This window comes from Ctenocephalides felis, unplaced genomic scaffold, assembly GCF_003426905.1.
Source record: "Ctenocephalides felis isolate EL2017-DRISC unplaced genomic scaffold, ASM342690v1 CF-g0.4_SCAFFOLD_01604, whole genome shotgun sequence".
In the NCBI taxonomy this organism is placed as follows: Eukaryota; Metazoa; Arthropoda; class Insecta; order Siphonaptera; family Pulicidae; genus Ctenocephalides; species Ctenocephalides felis.
This window is the reverse complement of record NW_020537758.1, coordinates 34,545,397-34,564,805: the sequence shown is the minus strand read 5'-3', so window position 1 is coordinate 34,564,805 and position 19,409 is coordinate 34,545,397. Positions and strand designations below refer to the sequence as shown.

The following is a 19,409-nucleotide window of genomic DNA, read 5'->3' as shown; positions in this document are numbered from 1 at the left end:
TACTTTTAAAGTATTAAAATTTTTTAGAGTTTCAATCTTGAAGGGTTTAATTTACAATGTTTTTAAGAGAGAATAATCTTAAACGAAAGCGAGCTAAATTATAATATTTTACGCTACTTTTTTCTGCTATAGTCGTATACTAATATTTTTGCTATTATACTAGCATTCATCATAAATCACAAATATCATAATATAAAGCAACTTATTTTATCGATATGTAAGAATTTATCATAAATCCAAACTATATATCGATTTTTTAAATAATTTATTAAAATCAATATTAATTTCAACTTTCAATATTAAAGGGTTTATTTTACAATGTTTTTAAGAAAGATTCTTAAAAAAACAAGCTAAATTATAAGAATTTACGTTACTTTTTTCTACTATAATATTATACTAGTATTTTTAAATTAAATAGTATTTAATTTAAATTACCATTATATTGTCAAGCATGTTTTTCTATGGATCTGTGAAAATTTGTCTAAAATGAATGCATCTAATCTATATATCATTTTTTTTAAATTTGTAATAAAATTTATTTTAGTTTCAACCTTAAAAGGTTTATCTTGTTAAAATGTTAAACAAGCAAAATTATAATAATTTACTTTATCAGTTTCCTATTATAGTATTTTACTAGTATTTTTGTTTTATACTAGTATTTATTATAAATTACAAATATCATATTTTATGCACAGGTTTTCGTATGGATCTTTAAAAATTTGTCATTAATGCACCCAATCTTTGTATCGATTTTTTTCAATTTATAATAAAATTTATTTCAGTTTTAACCTTGAAAGGTTATAATCATTTTTCGTTATCATTTTCCTATTATAGTATGTTAGTAGTATTTTTCTTTTATGCTAGTATTCAACATAAATTACAAATATCATGTTTTATGCTTAGGTTTTCGTAAGGATCTGTGAAAATTTGTCATTGAGGCATCCAATCTATATATCGATTTTTTTAAATTTATAATCAAATTTATTTTAGTTTCATTTTTAAATGATTCAAATATTAAACAAGCTAAATTATAATCATTTACTTTATCATTTCCCTATTATGGTATTTCACTAGTATTTTTCTTTTATACTAGTATTCAATATAAATTACAAATCAAATATCATGTTTTATGCATAGGTTTTCGTATGGATCTGATAAAATTTGTCATTAATGCATCAAATCTTTATATCGATTTTTTAAATTTATAATAAAATTTATTTTATTTTTAATGTTAAATGGTTTAACTTGTAATATTTCAAAAGATAGACTCTTAAACAGAAACAAGCTAAGTTATAATTTACGTTATAGTTTTTTTTATTATAATATTGTAGTAGTATTTTTCCTATTGTACTAGTGTTAATTATAAATCACTAGCAAGCATCTTTTTTCTATTAGTGAGGCTTTGAATTATCAATCCAATCTATAAATCATTTTTTTTAAATTTATATTAAAAAAATTTTGAATTTCAATATTAAAATATAAAACTTACCATACTTTGGACGAGAATCCTTACAGCAGAAGCACGTGAAATTATAATTATTTAAGTTAATTTTTGCTAGGACAATTTATCTTAAATGCAACAATCAATATTTTTTTCGATATTCTAGAAATTGTGATAAATATAAAACATCAAATTCGACAGTGCTAATTATTTAAATAGCCAATGGAAATCCAGTAAATTTACGTTATACTTTTTTATTATAATATTATAGTAGTATTTTTCCTATTGTACTAGTGTTCATTAGCAAGCATCTTTTTTCCGTTAGTGAGGCTTTGCTATTATCAATCCAATCTATACATCATTTTTTAAAATTTATATTAAAAAATTTTGAATTTTAATATTAAAATATAAAACTTATGATATTTTGAACGAGAATCCCGACAGCAAAAGCACGTGAAACTATAATTATTTAAGTTACTTTTTCCTATGACATTTTATCTTAAATGCATAAATCAATATTTTTTTTTTGATATTCTAGAAATTGTGATAAATATAAAAATTCAATTTCGACAGTGCTAATTATTTTAACTTGTCAATGGAAATCCAGTAAATTTACGTTATACTTTTTTATTATATTATTATAGTAGTATTTTTCCTATTGTACTAGTATTATAAATCACTAGCAAGCATCTTTTTTCAATTAGTGAGGATTTGCTATTATCAATCCTATCTATATATCATTTTTTCAAATTTTTATTAAAAAAATTTTGAATTTCAATATTAAAATATAAAACTTACGATATTTTGAACAAGAATCCCGACAGCAAAAGCACGTGAAACTATAATTATTTAAGTTACTTTTTCCTAGGACAATTTATCTTAAATGCATAAATCAATATTTTTTTTTATATTCTAGAAATTGTGATATATATAAAAATTCAATTTCGACAGTGCTAATTATTTTAACTAGTCAATGGAAATCCAGTAAATTTACGTTATACTTTTTTATTATATTATTATAGTAGTATTTTTCCTATTGTACTAGTGTTCATTAGCAAGCATCTTTTTTCCGTTAGTGAGGCTTTGCTATTATCAATCCAATCTATATATCATTTTTTAAAATTTATATTAAAAAATTTTGAATTTTAATATTAAAATATAAAACTTATGATATTTTGAACGAGAATCCCGACAGCAAAAGCACGTGAAACTATAATTATTTAAGTTACTTTTTCCTATGACATTTTATCTTAAATGCATAAATCAATTTTTTTTTTTGATATTCTAGAAATTGTGATAAATATAAAAATTCAATTTCGACAGTGCTAATTATTTTAACTTGTCAATGGAAATCCAGTAAATTTACGTTATACTTTTTTATTATATTATTATAGTAGTATTTTTCCTATTGTACTAGTATTATAAATCACTAGCAAGCATCTTTTTTCAATTAGTGAGGATTTGCTATTATCAATCCTATCTATATATCATTTTTTCAAATTTTTATTAAAAAAATTTTGAATTTCAATATTAAAATATAAAACTTACGATATTTTGAACAAGAATCCCGACAGCAAAAGCACGTGAAACTATAATTATTTAAGTTACTTTTTCCTAGGACAATTTATCTTAAATGCATAAATCAATTTTTTTTTTATATTCTAGAAATTGTGATATATATAAAAATTCAATTTCGACAGTGCTAATTATTTTAACTAGTCAATGGAAATCCAGTAAATTTACGTTATACTTTTTTATTATATTATTATAGTAGTATTTTTCCTATTGTACTAGTTTTCGTTATAAATCACTAGCAAGCATTTTTTTTCTTCTTTGAGTGAGGATTTGCTATTATCAATCCAATCTATTTATCTTTTTTTTTAATTTTTATTAAAAAAATTTTGAATTTCAATATTAAAATATAAAACTTACGATATTTTGGATGAGAATCCCGACAGCAAAAGCACGTGAAATTACAATTATTTAAGTTACTTTTTCCTAGGACAATTTATCTTAAATGCATATATCAATATTTTTTCGATATTCTAGAAATTGTGATAAATATAAAAATTCAATTTCGACAGTGCTAATTATTTTAACTAGTCAATGGAAATCCCGTGGAGGAACTATAAACCGCGACGGTCAAACAAAAATTAATTATTTACGCATTCTGTCGTCTTAGGCGTCTTACTCATTTCATTTACAGAAGTACTAGTGTTGCAACTAACCGGTTTCTGGGAATTCAGAATATAAAAATACGAGCCAGTGGGTAAAAGATCTACAGGTTATTATTCTCTAAACCAGGGGTAAGGTACTAAAAAATAATTTGAAAATAAATATTACTCTCAATGGTATTTCGGTTGTCACCTAAAAAGACCCGACACCCCCAAGAGAGCCATCACAACAGAAGTTTATTTACCCTATGCTTACTTTATCCAATAATTGCGGACTTAAATATTTTACGTAGAATATATATCTATTTCTGTTTCGAATTTTTAGTTCAGACATTTTGATTTGAATAATTTGTAAATCAAACACAACATTCGTATTAGCATAAAACAGGATATTTTCTATTCCAAGCATTTTAATCCAAATTTAAATGTTCTAATCAGTTTTTTGTTTAATTAAGTATGATTTATATGATAATAAATAGATATCAAACTGATATAAAACCTGAATATTACAATACAATAAACAACACACAACGTTTCTGTTTCTCCTTTTTGATTATCTTGAAAACCAATCAGGATATTATATTGATATTGTTTCAGAATATCAATCACTTGTTTATTTATAACTTGCAACATAATTCCTCAAGCCATTTTTTGATAAAAACAAATTTTTAATTTGCAGCTAAACTGCGATTCTGTTCCTTCTTTTTGAATATTTCAAAAATCAATCAAACTATTATCATCAGGTGAGAATTTTTTTAAGATATCAATTACATGCTCATTTATATTATACAACACTAGCAACACCATTTGTTAAGCGGTTTTTGAAATGAAGATAATAGTTTTTTTAAATATGCATTCAAAGTGCAATTTTGTTTCTCCATTTTTATATCTCGAGAACCAATCAAGATATGAAATTGAAATTGTTTCAGAATGTCCAACACTTTATTAAAGCCGCTTTTGAAATAAAGATTACTTCCTTGAAAGTGCAATTCCATTCTTAAAATATATTAAGTATAATTTCTTTATTTTGGTATATAAATTATTTATTACTCATTCGTTCCATGAAATGTAGTTATAAATTCAAGGGGTAGCAAAATAACGAAATTTTTCTATCAAACACATATTGCAATATTACTAAAAGTATCAAAATGATTATTTAAATTTATTTGAATTATCGAGCTAAAATTTGATTTTCAAAATAATAATAATTAAAATGGACAATAAATAGTTTTTTATGGATATGCTATTCAAATGGTATATCTTTTTTTAAATTATAAAATGGTACATTAGCTACTAATTCAACTCTGTGACTAAAAAAAGTTATATTTAGAGTATACACTACAGAATTTTAATTAATATTATAAATAAATAGAAAAATAGTTTTCAATATTGCTTTTAGTTTCTTTAGTTTTTTCTTTCTTTTGTTCGCCTCTTAATTTCGTTGCTGATTCCAATTTTTACGCCATTTATCAATTTTGTTGGCCTATTTTTTAACCAATTTTTCTGATTTCACCTTGAATAAACAAATCAAAATATGAAATTGAAATTGTTTCAGAATGTCCAACACTTTATTAAAGCCGCTTTTGAAATAAAGATACTTCCTTGAAAGTGCAATTCAATTCTTCCTTTTCGCATATCTTGCTTAACTTTCAGTATTGTCTCAGAATTTAAGTTGCCTCATTATTAATAATCTACAATACTAGCAACACAATTTTCAAAGCTATTTTTAAGATAAAGATTAGTTTTTCCAATTTGCAGAAGGAGTGCAGTTCTGCTACTTCTCTTTGAATATCTCCAGAACTAATCAGGATATCAAGCTGAGATTCTTTCAGAATGTCAATTGCTTGAATATTTACTATGTACAACAGTAGTAACACTATTTCTTGAGCCGTTTTTCAAGATAAAGATGAATTCTTAAATTTCCAGTTGAAGTGCAATTCTGTTCATCCTTTTTGGATGTCTTGAGAACCAAACAAGATATCAAGTTGAGATTGTTTCAAAATGTCAATCTCGTGCATTTTAATTTATACAATATTAACAACACATTTTTAGGACGTTTTTTGAAATAAAGGCATTATTTTAAATATGCAGTAGGAGTGTAGTTATGTTTCTCATTTCTGTACATCTCATGAACCAATCAAGTAGGTATTGTTTTAGAATGTCAATCGCATGATCATTTATATTATCAACACTAGCAAGCACTATTTGCTTAAAAATAATTACGAATTTTTATATAAAAGTTTCAAATATTTTTAGTTAACAGTTCATTTTAATTGGAATATCTAACAAGTTCTGTCGCAAAATGAATAACCATTCAGAATATGGGCCATACTAACTTGAATAAAAATCTAATTTAGGCATTCAATCTCTTAAATAGAGTTCAATGAAAAACAACAACTTTTTGTGTTCTCAAACGACTTGCTCTTGCACTTTTTCTTCCAAGGTTCTGAGTTTTCATGGCGAATCAAGTGGTAATACTTTGTAGCACCTGTTTTCCAAAATTGAGGAAAAATTAATTATACACATACCTAGTTTTGGCAAAACTATATGCTTTTTTATATGACGAAAAACGATTTCTGCGAAACTATATGACTTTTTATTACGTAATAAAAAATATACAGATCTTCAGGTTATTATTTTTCTCTACATAAATTTTGTTATTTTAACGATTTATAAGTCAAAATGCAATCACAACAGTTTTATAAGTAAGTGTTAGATGAATACAATTAATAATAACATTAAATATTTTTAATCATTATTATAAAAAAGTATTATCCTAGAAGCAAACAGAGTCTATCGACAAGATATGCACAAAATTAAAATTTTTGTGAGTTTTGAGATTTTTAAAATTTGTTAGAAATTTTAGTCTAGAAAAATTTTATATTTTTCATGATCTATAAATAATAAAAATTAAGAATAAATAATGTATAATCAAAACAGTTTGTTATGCTAACAATTTTATATACGTTTTGATGTATAACAAATCACTTCTTCTTTTAATTCAAAAGCTCATATATAACTTTAAGTACTTTTTCAATGTTTTCAGTTACAATTATTCTTGTATTAGTATAAAACTTATTAAAGATTTATATAAAATTTATTATGAACTTCAAAATACTTGTTTTAAAGTAGAACAATATTTGCTTTGAATAAAACATATTGGTAGAGCATGCGAATTGTTAATTTGTTAAACATAGAATTTTTAAATGTGCAACGGGAAAAAATAATTATTAATGCAAAAGTTAAAATAAAATTTAATGCAAGTTTCTCAATCATTTAAATGATATTTTATAAAGCTTATTAATTTTATTACAACCAGGTGGGCACGAACTATTTATTTTATTATTATATACATATTGATTGATATTATTGATATATTATAATGAATTATTAGAAACACATTTCATAAATGAGTCAACAAACATAAAAAGAACCAAAGAAATACGTATAAAGGTGTAAAACACCTGTGATAGGCCATAAATGCAAATTATTTGTGCGTCTCAGAAACCACATCCTCACCTTGTTTTAATTTTATTAATATCTTGGAATATCCTTTAATATACTTTTGTAGATCACCGGATGATCTTGTAGATTGCACTTAATGATCTATGATAAAATTTCAAATGTCGGAACTATAATAGTAAACATATAAATTCTGTTTTTAAAAATATATTTAGTATATTTTTTTATTTTGGGATATAAATTATTTATTACTCATTCCTTCCATGAAATGTAGTTATAAAATCAAGGAATAGCAAAATAACGAAATTTTTTTATCAAACACATATTGAAATATTACTAAAAGTACCAAAATGGTTATTTAAAGTTATTTGAATTATCGAGTTAAATTTTGATTTTCAAAATAATAATAATTAAAATGGACAATTAATAGTTCTTTATGGATGTGCTATTCAAATATATATCTTTTTTAAATTATAAAATGTTACATTAGCTACTAATTCAACTGTATGACTAAAAAAAGTTTGTTATGTTTATAGTATACTTTGCAGAATTTTAATTAAAATCATAAATAAATAGAAAAATAGTTTTTAATATTGCTTTTAGTTTCTTTAGTTTTTTCTTTCTTTCTTAGAAAGAGTTTGACGTCTCATGTTGTCTCAACTTGTTGCCTCTTAATTTCGTTGCTGATTCCAATTTTTACGCCATTTACCAATTTTGTTGACCTATTTTTTAACCAATTTTACTGATTTCACCTTGAATAAACTAAATTGAGAATCAGGACTGTCATTAGTTTGTGGAAAAGTTTTGAAGGTAGCAAAATGTCTTATAAAGATGCATCAGAGTCTTTTTTAAATGCACTGCTACACCATAACGAAAATCGTAGTATATTATATTATTAATTTCAGAAGAAATATTTTGTTTGAATAAGAATATTATTCACAGTGGATTATTTTTGCGAAAATCTGATAAAGGAATAGAATGGCCTACAAAATCAATGATATTGTTTTAAGTTTTTGTTTTGTGTATAAGCAAAGCAAACATGTTTTTGTTTTTGATATAATGAATGATATAAAAAAGCAACTTTTTTAGTTGATTTTAAAAAGTATAACCCGAGTAATATTTTTGCTTCTGAATTTTGTTCTACATTTCTGGACTATTAAGCATTGCAATAATATTTTAATTATTCTTTCAAATAACTATATTTTTGATGCTAATGAAATTAAATGTTTAAATAATATTTGTCAAATTTTCACATATTGTATGAGTCTTTTTTTGTTCCAAAATACTAATAACACTCCTGTGGTAATACCAATTGTATGTCTCTCGTTTTTTCGAAATTACCATGGTATATTACGCTTTATTTTTCTATTAATAAATAATTTTTGAAGCAATTTCAGTTAAAATACTACACTTAAAGCAAACCCAATAAAATAAATTGATATTTTGCATTAATTTTAAATGCTTAAGTAAATAACGAAGATTTCATATCTGAATCAATAATTCATAATATTTATTGAATCAAATACTTTTAAAGAATATTTTCAATATTTTTCATAAACATAAACTAAAATAAATTTAATTTTAATATTTCAGTTCAATATGTTATTGTTTTCTGAGTGTTGCATTTGATATTTAAGTATATACATAAATAATTGAAGTAAATATTTAATTTTAGTATTGCATATCTTCGTAAAAATTTCTTACTAGAATTTTATATAAAATCCATAGAATATATTGAATATTTAGCTATTATATTTTAATAGTATTGACAAATTATCGTTTTCTAATGATTTTGTATGAATCTAGAAATTATATTAATGCAATCAGCAGTTTTATTGGAAATTTATGATATGGCATTTATAGTATTTTTTAATTTTTTCATAATCAATTTACGTTAGTTGTAAAAATGTATAAATAATGTTAGTTATATAAATTATCCTAAAAAAAATTATAAAAAATATAGTATTTGTTTTAGCACACATGAGAAAAAGATTTATTAACTTCCCGTAGGGTAAGTTATTGTAATGGGCCGAAAATCGGAATTGAAAATTTTTACATTTCTCGACGTTTTGAAGGTTTCTGAACGTTTTGGCATACCTCAGAAAAAATGGATGTGTGTGTGTGTGTGTGTGTGTGTGTGTGTGTGTGTGTGTATGTATGTATGGATACAAATTTTCGTCCACGTTTTCGGGCGTACGGATCAACCGATTTGAATGGTTTAAAAAACATTCGATTCCTATTAATAAGGAGAAGAGCTGATTAGTTTTTGGCAAAGACAGGTCCAGCAGTTACGGAGATAAGGAGCAAAGAGTGCAGAAAATAGAAATCGAGTTTTTGAGAGAACGGAGCATCCGATTTGAATTATCTAAAAAACATTCCATTAGTAATGATTGGGAGAAAGGGTTATTAGTTTTTCGCAAAGGCAGGCCCAGCCATTTCGGAGATACAGAGCTAAATGTACAAAAAATGGCAGTTTTTGAGAGAACTAAGCGTCCGATTCAATTGATTCAAAGAACTTTCTGCTTGTCTTAACAAAATAATTGATTTTGGAAAAAAAAATTTTGTACCATTTTTTTTTTTTTTTTTTTTTTTTTTTTTTTTTTTTTTTTTAATTTTTTGTATTTCGAAAATAATTCAGATTTTATTTTTAATTCTGACTATAGTTCTAATATACTTTAAACAAATAATTTCAACTCTGCAATTCAGTTTATATAATTCTTATAAATATTAGACAATGTTACAATATTAATTTTTAATAATCTATTTGAAAACATTCATTATTCCTCGAACATTTCGTTACGGTACGGGAAGTTCCAGCAATTTGCCTTAAGGCACGATGCCACCCACCCCACTAGTTTATTCAGTAATAAGATTTATTCACTTAATAAATAATTATTATTAATTACTGAAAATCACTACTATCGCACATATAAAAATTTAACGGTAATCTTCTGAGTGAAATTTTTACATAATGTTGAAAAATATCTAAATAAAGTCATTCGATCACAAATCCTGAATTTAATACTCATTATTATTAAATTATTTTATGTAATTATTTTATGTACTTAATATTTTTATATTATTACTGCATTTTATTGGTTTTACAACATATATTACATTTTTTTATCTTTGCAGAAATATAAGAATTTAGAATTGTTAGAAAAATAAAATAAAACAAAAATATGTTCGTAGTAAATGATTTGTTGACACTACCAAAAATTTTAGAATAAATTTATTAGAATTTAACTAGAATTACTAAAGATTGTATGAAAAAACAAGATCTGAAATAAGATGAATCTTTATTTTTATTTGGGAACCAAACATGTTTTTAATACTTTTAGTAGTAGACTCATGAATCATTATTGTGAATTATATTGTATTCTATTGTAATAAAACAAAAATAAAAACAAAAAAGAGGCATTTAAAATTAAAATTACTATATTTTGAATTTGTGCGTTTGGATTTTAATTCGCATTTTAAAAAATTTTGCTTTTTAAATTATAATTCAAGTATAAATTTAACCAATACAAATGACTATAAATTATTACATCTTTGTTATTTCAATTTGTATGTAATACTATAAATTAACCAACAAAATTTGTTGAAAGTTGAAAATTTGGATTTCCAAAAGATTCATTATATTATTAGCATAAATAGTAATATATTTTCGGTTTTATAATTTATAAAAAAATATAAAATTTTATTATTTAAATAAACGGATATTTTTTAAATAGCTACTTTTTTACAAGCTCTCGCTAAAAAAATTGATATCTGATTTTAATACAAGACTTTTTCAAATTTGTATTTATATCATTTTTGCTTGAATAGTATGGTGACACATGAATTTTTAATATAATTAAAAATATTAAAATTTATTTCTTGTGAAATACTTGTCTGTAAGATTTTTATAGTATATAACAATTCTATAACATAAGAAGTAAATTAATTATTCATGATCGCTGAATATATTGTGAGAAACTTTGTATTGTATATTTTATTTTTTTATCATTTTTTTTAATAACTTAGTTATTGAAATATTATTGTATTTTACTGACAAAGCAACTACTAATATGAAAGTATTGTGCTAAACATAATATAATACAATAAATATATCTTCTTTTAGTTGTATTTTTAAATTTGAAAACTTTACATTATCGTCCTTTTTATATGACATTTTTTAGATTTCATCAATATCATGGAAAGCATTTAATATCTTACAAAAATGTATATATTCAATATAAATATACATTCAACTGTTCATTCAAATTATGGTACTTTGAGCAGTATGAACAAAAATCATTAAGTAAACTTTGATTAATTAGAAAAATCCAAAACCCAATAATAATTATTTTTGAACTAAATAAATCTATTTATAGAATGTTAAGTGTGCAATATTTTAAAACTAAAAGTTGATTATTTAGAATAAAATCTGCAACAAATTTGCTTCAATATGATTGCAAAAGTGCAATAAACTTCTTAAGCAGAGCAATAATTCAACTTGACTGAATTATGACGTTTTTTTATTTTTATATATAATATTTTATTACATTGTAAATATATTTAGATTATTTTGATAATTCTTGTTTTTCCTATATTTTGGGACACATAGTTTCTCTATCGTTTTTCCTTGCCTTGTAAGTTAATTTTCGTTCTTTAATTTTTTCGTTATCAAATGCATCAGGACTCAGAAAGTTATTACCATCAAAGCATATGAAGTCTCTGTAATCAGTTTTAGAACAAATGTCATCAGCATTCAACCTTTCCCAATTACCTGATACGTTGTTTGAACTAAAGAAGGAAGGTGCTTCTTCGAATGGTGGATAGTCATTTTTATTAACAAAAATTAATGTCGATGGCTCTCCTGGAAAACTAATTTGTAATATACTTCCCTTTTCATCCGGAGTGAACTGCCAGTCATGCAAGTTGTCATTTTTAGATGCAGATTTTACAAATATTTGTTCAGTCTTATTATCATTTTCATCAATTTTTGTGTCTTGAGTATCGAAGCATACCTCGCCGAATCCTTTTAAATTTGGCATATCTTTGGTTAAGTTTTTCATAATGCCGCCTAAAAGCTGCTTCGATTTTTGATCGACTTTACCAAAATCAGGATGTAGTCTGGTGACGTACATTATTTGGAATAATTTCTTGGATAAATCATTGTCTATGTTTTCTTTGGTTTTGTTGTAGAAGGATATTGAGGCAGCAACCCTGCTTGGAATGGATGGAAGATAGAGCAAGTGTTTAGCAGTATGTTTGTTTTGGTTGTAAAGTTTGGTCATAAGTTCATCAACTACTGCAATTGCAATTATATAGTCGTAATCGAATAATTCATTCATCAAGGTAGAATTTGTGAATTTCAAATTTTTATCTAAGATCGAACGTACAGCAATGGTTTTTAAAATATCGCGTAGGTCTCTCACTGGTGCATTTTTCTCTTTAATCAAATACTGTACGGTAACAAAAAATTTCCTGTTTGTATTTTCATCTCCTTTATCCCATTCCCGAAGTATAGCTCTATAAATCTTCACTCTTTGCACTAAATCTGTAAATGTATGAGCACATTCGAGAATTTCTTCATAGCCTTCGGCATTATTAGCTACAGAACGAACTACAAAATTAAGTTTAGCTTCATCGTGTACAGATTGACATTCAGTTTGGGCCTCCGCCTGATTTCTTTTCGATAAAGCTTCTATGCATTGTTTGGCCTGGTTCATCTGGTTGATAAAACCAAGGAGTTTAGGAGTCTTCCGTTCACAATCATCCGATATTTTATCAGCTTTTAAAGAAAGATCTTCAAAATTTGATTTGATTTCTTTTACACTGGAATCTGTTTCTTTTTCTGTTCCAGTGTAGAGATTTTCTAATTTGTATTGAATGGCCTGGACTGGTCCATCCAGATCGATTCTACCGCACAAATCTTCATTTACATCATCCGAAGAAATGCAACCCGTTGAAATAATAAATCCAACAAGTAAAGTTATTTTTATTGACATATTCGATACCTGCAGAAGTAATATAAAATTTCATTGTTTTAATTTTTTGTAATTAAAATTTCATAAATTATTATAATTAATGATATATGTTAAGAAGTTTTACTAATATTTAGTATCAATTTTAATTATTTTAATTATTTTAAATCAAGCTCGTATAATAACCTTAACCCTATACTTGCTTCATATTAAATACGTTTTAACCTATATTATAATACATCTTACTAAATTATTTTAAAGTATAAATACTATACAAATAATAAATAGCTATGAATAAAACAGAAACTAAAGGTTGCTTTTATATTGTCAAAATTTTCAATACTTATTCAACTTCATTAATTTACAGCATTAATTATATAGTTATATATTTTTAAACTCATTTTTATTTAAAACTTTTAATTTCAGTTGTATTTAATATGATAAATTGTGTTCCTGAGTACTAAAATTTGGAATAAAAATGAGGAATATGAAAAATATTCGCAAATCGGAGAACAATTTTTTCTCTAAAATGTGTAGCATTTCTTGTGATCCAATTTTTTATTAATAATTGCATAATAATATGCACTATAATTAATACAAATAAACTAAATACATCTTGAACTTATATTTTTTGTCTTAGTATACAAACATTTAAATTAATTATTAAAAATATTATATATATGTATTTACTTATAATATAAATTTATAAATCTTTAAAAACGCGAAACACTGTTTTTTCTACGTGTGCACTTATAAAAATAGCTCTAATTTACTCACTTATATTATTCACTTCTCTGTTTAAAACTGCATTGCGATTTATTCAACTTCTCTTCATCATTTATATAGATATTATAGGGGAGATCAGGGTTCATCCAGATTCTCATATTCACAAGACTTTTTTAATAAATCTAAATTATATCTCTCGACTTTTGTATTGAATAAATTTCGTTTTTTTAATTTACAGAAAGACAATTAATGAATTTCTTCAAAATAGTAACGTCGTCTTTACAAATAAGCAGCGCTCAATACAGCATATATAACTAAAATTGAAGAAAAAATCTTTATATTACTTACTAGGTATTTTATCTTGTTAGCATAATAATATCTTTTTTCAAGAATATTTTAAACTTTTTTAAGCAAATATAAATAACTTATATATAATCATAAATTTATATATTAGTAGTTTGTTTGTATACAATGGTAAGAAAAATTATTTTTATTTTTTATAGAAGATAATAATATATTATTTTATTTTAAGTTGAAACTCTTGCACATCGCAACATCTTCCTCTTCAAAACCAGATCCAGATTCTTAAATATAATCTCATTGTACATGCGATTTTTTTAATACATTTTTTAATTAATTCTTGATTTGGTATCTACAACTTTCTTCATTGCAATATTTTTTCTACAATATTTGATCCAAATTAGAAAAACAGATTTTGGAATAGTAGTTTCGTTAATTTTCATGTTAATAATAGTATAGGATTACTATATATTGGCTATATTTAGTTATAGGATAGTTGTCCTATAGCTTGTATTTGTAATAATTCTTATATGTTAAAAATAATATAATAATAGCTGTTATTAAATTTCTAATAGCAATTTTATCTGTTTTGTCAAACTGACGTGTAGCATATATATCGCATACATTTAAAAATATAATCTGATTTATGATTTTATATCGTGCATTTATGAAGAGAAAATTAATTAAGAAAATAAGATCATAATAATTTTTTTGCATTTTCGTAAAAAAGGATGTAATGTGTGCTATGTAAGCTGTTTGACCACTTGAGAGAGGATTGTATAAGACTACTTGAATGCATTGATCCAGACCTCTATATTACAAGAACCTGATCGAAAGACTGAAATTATGTAATCCGGGTTTTATAATTCTCAAGGTGACAATTTTGATTATCTACACAATATTAGTGCATTTGGTATGAAAAAAAATTATTTGTTAAGTCTCTGGCCATTCTTTATTAACACACGTTGATATCCCTTATTAACTTTAAAAACTTTTATTAACTGTCGTTGAAGCTTTTGATTTCTATATGTGATCTCCTTATTTACAAGTACATTAATTACTCACTAGAACATTTATATTTATTTTGTTATATTCCATACTCTATGTTCGCGCCAATCAAAGCATGCGGTTATATCGATATATAAACAAAAAATCATCTATCGAAATTTATACAAATCAATCAATCAGTCAGAACGTAATCAAAAACAGTATTAAAATTATTGTAAATATACTTATAACTTGTTATTAATATAAAATAAATATATACAGTTATAATCAAAGTATTTACAATTGGTCCTTCATAAGGCAAGCAATCACAACATCCTAAATTTTTCACTCTATATATAAAGAATAGCGCCATGGCCGCCATCTTTCCGTAGCTAACATATTTTTCTAAGAAGAATATTCTTATCCGATCAATAGTCATTGTTAAAATGAGACACTTACTACTAATCTCTATTATCCCTATAATTATATCCTTTTAATTCGACTAATTTGTCGAAAATATTTAAATCTAAATAAAGTTCATTTTTATCAAAAAAGAGCATCTTAATGCTGCACGTTTGTGCACATACACCAGTTCTTTGAGTTCATATATATTGTTATTATTTTTATGTGTAAATTGTTGCAAATTCCCTCTCTGGTATAATCATTCTCGCAAAACAAGCCTCAACATTTTCCATCTGAGAGCTAAATTAGTTCAATTACATGATTACTCTTTCTACTACCTGTTGACAATGAGTCAATGTCAAGTAACAATTTGCACTCTACCAGCGCGCAAACAGAATTTAAAGTTTCCTTTTCTTAGATACGGTGTATAAACTATCATTTTTCCTAAATTTTATTTATAATTTTTTTAATATTTAAGTAAATAAACATCTGACCTGAAATTAATTGCCTGAGTGCAGTAATAAAATCGAGGACAAAAAATTACTTTCATAAATAATTTAATAAAATAATGAAATCTATTTCACGCAAAATAACTTTAATAAATAAACATATTTACCTTCAAAATATATCTTTGAATTATTTTATTAATTTGTATTTAGCGAATTAAATTTTGTTTCCAGAACGATTTTGCCAGTAATTCTGCATATAATATCCATTTTGAGAATAGTTCTGCCAATGAAAATAAATCATACTTATTCGTCATATGTTAAAATCATACTGTATTTGTCAAATTTTCTAAAATGTTTGAAGAATCGATTCTCCAAAATAGTAGAAGCAAAAAGAACTCAATAAATTCGGCTAGTTACTTTTTTAATTTCGGGTTTGTAAGAATCAAGAACCACCCTTGCTTAAAAATCTAGATTATATAATTTTTTTTATCTTTACAGAGCAGAACAAAAATATATATACAGACATACAAATTTTAAAAATTTGTATCCTGTTGATGTTTTGCTCAAATAAATAACTTCTAAATTTTAACTACATTTTTTTGTTGTCATATTTATGTCAACCGCATAAAACAAATATTTTGAAAATACTTCAATATGATATCATATATACTACTATATGATATCATATGACTTTGTAACAAAAATGATGATTTTTATCTATCGGTTGATTAATCGACTCTGATTTTACTTTCTCCAAAGTTCGAATCTAAAATTGCTCATAAATAAATGCTACTTTTTATTCTAATATTTACTCGTCAAATTAATTCAAAATGAGAACTTTTTTCTCTTGTATAGAGCAAATGTCTGTGTGAGTCAATCTATTTTGTCAGGAAGATTCGAACCTTGAAGAATAAATTCCTTTGGACTCGATAGTGTTTTTTTCATTTGTTACATTCATTGTATATTAACTGCAGATGCTTCTATCCAAAATAAGTCTCAACATTTGTTTATTTTTATGATAATAATATTGTACGTATTAGTTATACTAAAGTCACAATAAATTTTTATAAACTATCAAGTAGCTCCATAAGGAATTACAGGGTTTCTACATCTTCCAGAAGTGGAGGATTACCTAGATGATCAAGAACCTTTATAATAATGTGCTTTTTATAGGGCAAATACAAAATAACATGTCAACAAAATAAAAGCTTTGAATTTTTTGCCAATAATCAAAAACAAAATATTTATTTTTTTCTTATTGATATATTATTTCCATATCTCATATACCTTGATTTTGTAATTAACAGTATGACAAGAATATGTTATTAAAGTAAAATTTGAAGGAAACAATAATCAAATTTAATTACAATAACAAACATGTTACAATGAGAAACAAAAATTTTTGCTCAAATTACTCGAGCAACAAAAATACCACAAGGGGCAAAAACTTTATCATAATATGTGCCGTATGCAAAATGAAAAATCAATAATTTGGATAAAATATTTGATCATTTGTATGCGTGTATTATTAATTTGTTTGCTTTTTGCACAGTCAGTCGATAAATAAATAGTTTGATCGTTTTTAAGTGTGTATGATCATATATTAATAATTGTTTGTTTTTTGAACAGTCGATCCAATAAAAAAAAATTTTTCAATTCCGATTTTCGGCCCATTACAACAAGATGTTTTTGAATGCAGCATTTGTTAGCAGGATTTTAGAACTGGTTATAATTCATATTCAGAATTTCTGACAAGAACACAATGCAAATAAAAAAATATAATTGCAAAAAACTTGAAAATCAAATATAACATGCGTAATTTTTTTTAAAAAATATTAGGATGAAGTTACCATAATTATTGATCTTTGAGTCTATTTATGTAAAATAGAACCTTCAAGACAATTCATAGAAGTCGCATATCTTTTGATTTTTTTAATTTTCATTGTTTTTTAGTAGTATTTGCTCCTATTTCATATGGAAATATTTGGTAGTACTTAAAAACGTCTAAATCGAATTGGACGTCCTAGCATGATGTTATTGCAAACTTAACCTAGAATTATACATAATTTATAGTGCAATGAAGGCACAATTAAAGGCACAAATAGCACAACCTAACCATAATCTTGCTATCTTAAAAAACGTTAATAACTTTATAACCGAATATTGTGATCATATTTATTTTTAAAAGGGCCACCACCTAGAGCAAAATCGTACAGAGGTCTGGATGGTACTTTTTTTTGTTTTGTTAACATTGCTTGTAAAAACGTATGGGAAATTTTTTTAAATTCTGTGAATATTATGTAATTTGTGTGTAGTACCAACTTCGGTGGCATAAATTATTTATATTTTACAATAGATCAAATTTACAACTACATGCTCGAATTTCAAAAGTCATAATGTAAGCCTCAATTACATTTAATATTTTATCAGTTCAATAAATTCTAGTTAATTGGAAGCTGTATTGTTTCAAACAATACCTGTTGCTTACGATAAATCTATTAGTTCCTATAAACACAGCGCTTATATTTTTCATCCAAGAGTCCATAAATCACAAATTTCCAATTTGTGACGAGGCAAAACACGAATGCAGGATCTTGGGGTCATATTTAATCATATTGAAGGTTACATGACGTAGAAATTATCGGAAGGCACAAAAATATATACAAGCATCGCCACATGTAATCATAACAGGCGATCAGTAAGTGAATAACAACTAAGTGTGCAGTTTAGTTAATGCAACTTATCAAATAGTTTAATGGCAATAATATGGTAAGTATACTAAATAGAATTAATAGAACCAGTGTTATGTAATTATCATATATATCACTTGTATTTTTGTGAATCATTGAATTTATAACATTTGCACAATAGCAAATACAAGTAATAAACGTTTAAAATATTTTCTTAAATGATTTGCACCGATATCTTCTTTTGTGGCAGATCAATTTTTTAATAATAAAATATATGGTTATTGATTATATCGTATTATGATAATGGACATTTGCCATTTAACTTGACTTACTCTATATTTCGAATCTGTATTAGATAATATAATTTTCTCTTTCCTCTTTTTCCTTAATTTTGATCTAGTATAATTTTCTGAACAAGGATCCTTAACTGCTACCCCAATTTGAACCATGAATAAATTAACTATATGTATATGTATTATATATATATATATATATATATATATATATATATATATATATATATGCTGGTATGCATAGTGCTAGTTTTTTCCTCAATTCTGGAACATAAAAATAAATTTATGTGCTTCAAACATAGTGACCATTTACAAAGATGAATTTATGTAATTCATTTCATACTGTATTATTATATATTACGATGCTGCATTGACATTATTTTAATTATTTCATATGTTTTATTTATAAACACGATTAATCTTCTCTAATAGGGGTGCTAGAAGCTTGTTGTAACAGTTTTTTTAATTATCATTTTTTGTGATCTACTGATTACCAAATTATAAAATAAAAAT

The 19,409-nt window shown here is 24.6% G+C and overlaps 2 protein-coding genes across 2 annotated transcripts in view; one reads left to right on the top strand and one right to left on the bottom strand.

Moving 5' to 3' along the window:
* LOC113373653 overlaps positions 1 to 19,409 on the top strand; it is a gene marked incomplete in the record, with an annotated part of 118,503 nt that overhangs the window by 86,137 nt on the left and 12,957 nt on the right.
* Positions 11,662 to 13,849, bottom strand: LOC113374018. The gene is made up of 2 exons (XM_026614268.1): positions 13,827 to 13,849; positions 11,662 to 13,082 (listed from the first exon to the last, which is right to left on the bottom strand). The coding sequence occupies exon 2, from the start codon at positions 13,071 to 13,073 to the stop codon at positions 11,667 to 11,669; it is 1,407 nt and encodes a 468-aa protein (XP_026470053.1). The 5' UTR covers positions 13,074 to 13,082; positions 13,827 to 13,849; the 3' UTR covers positions 11,662 to 11,666.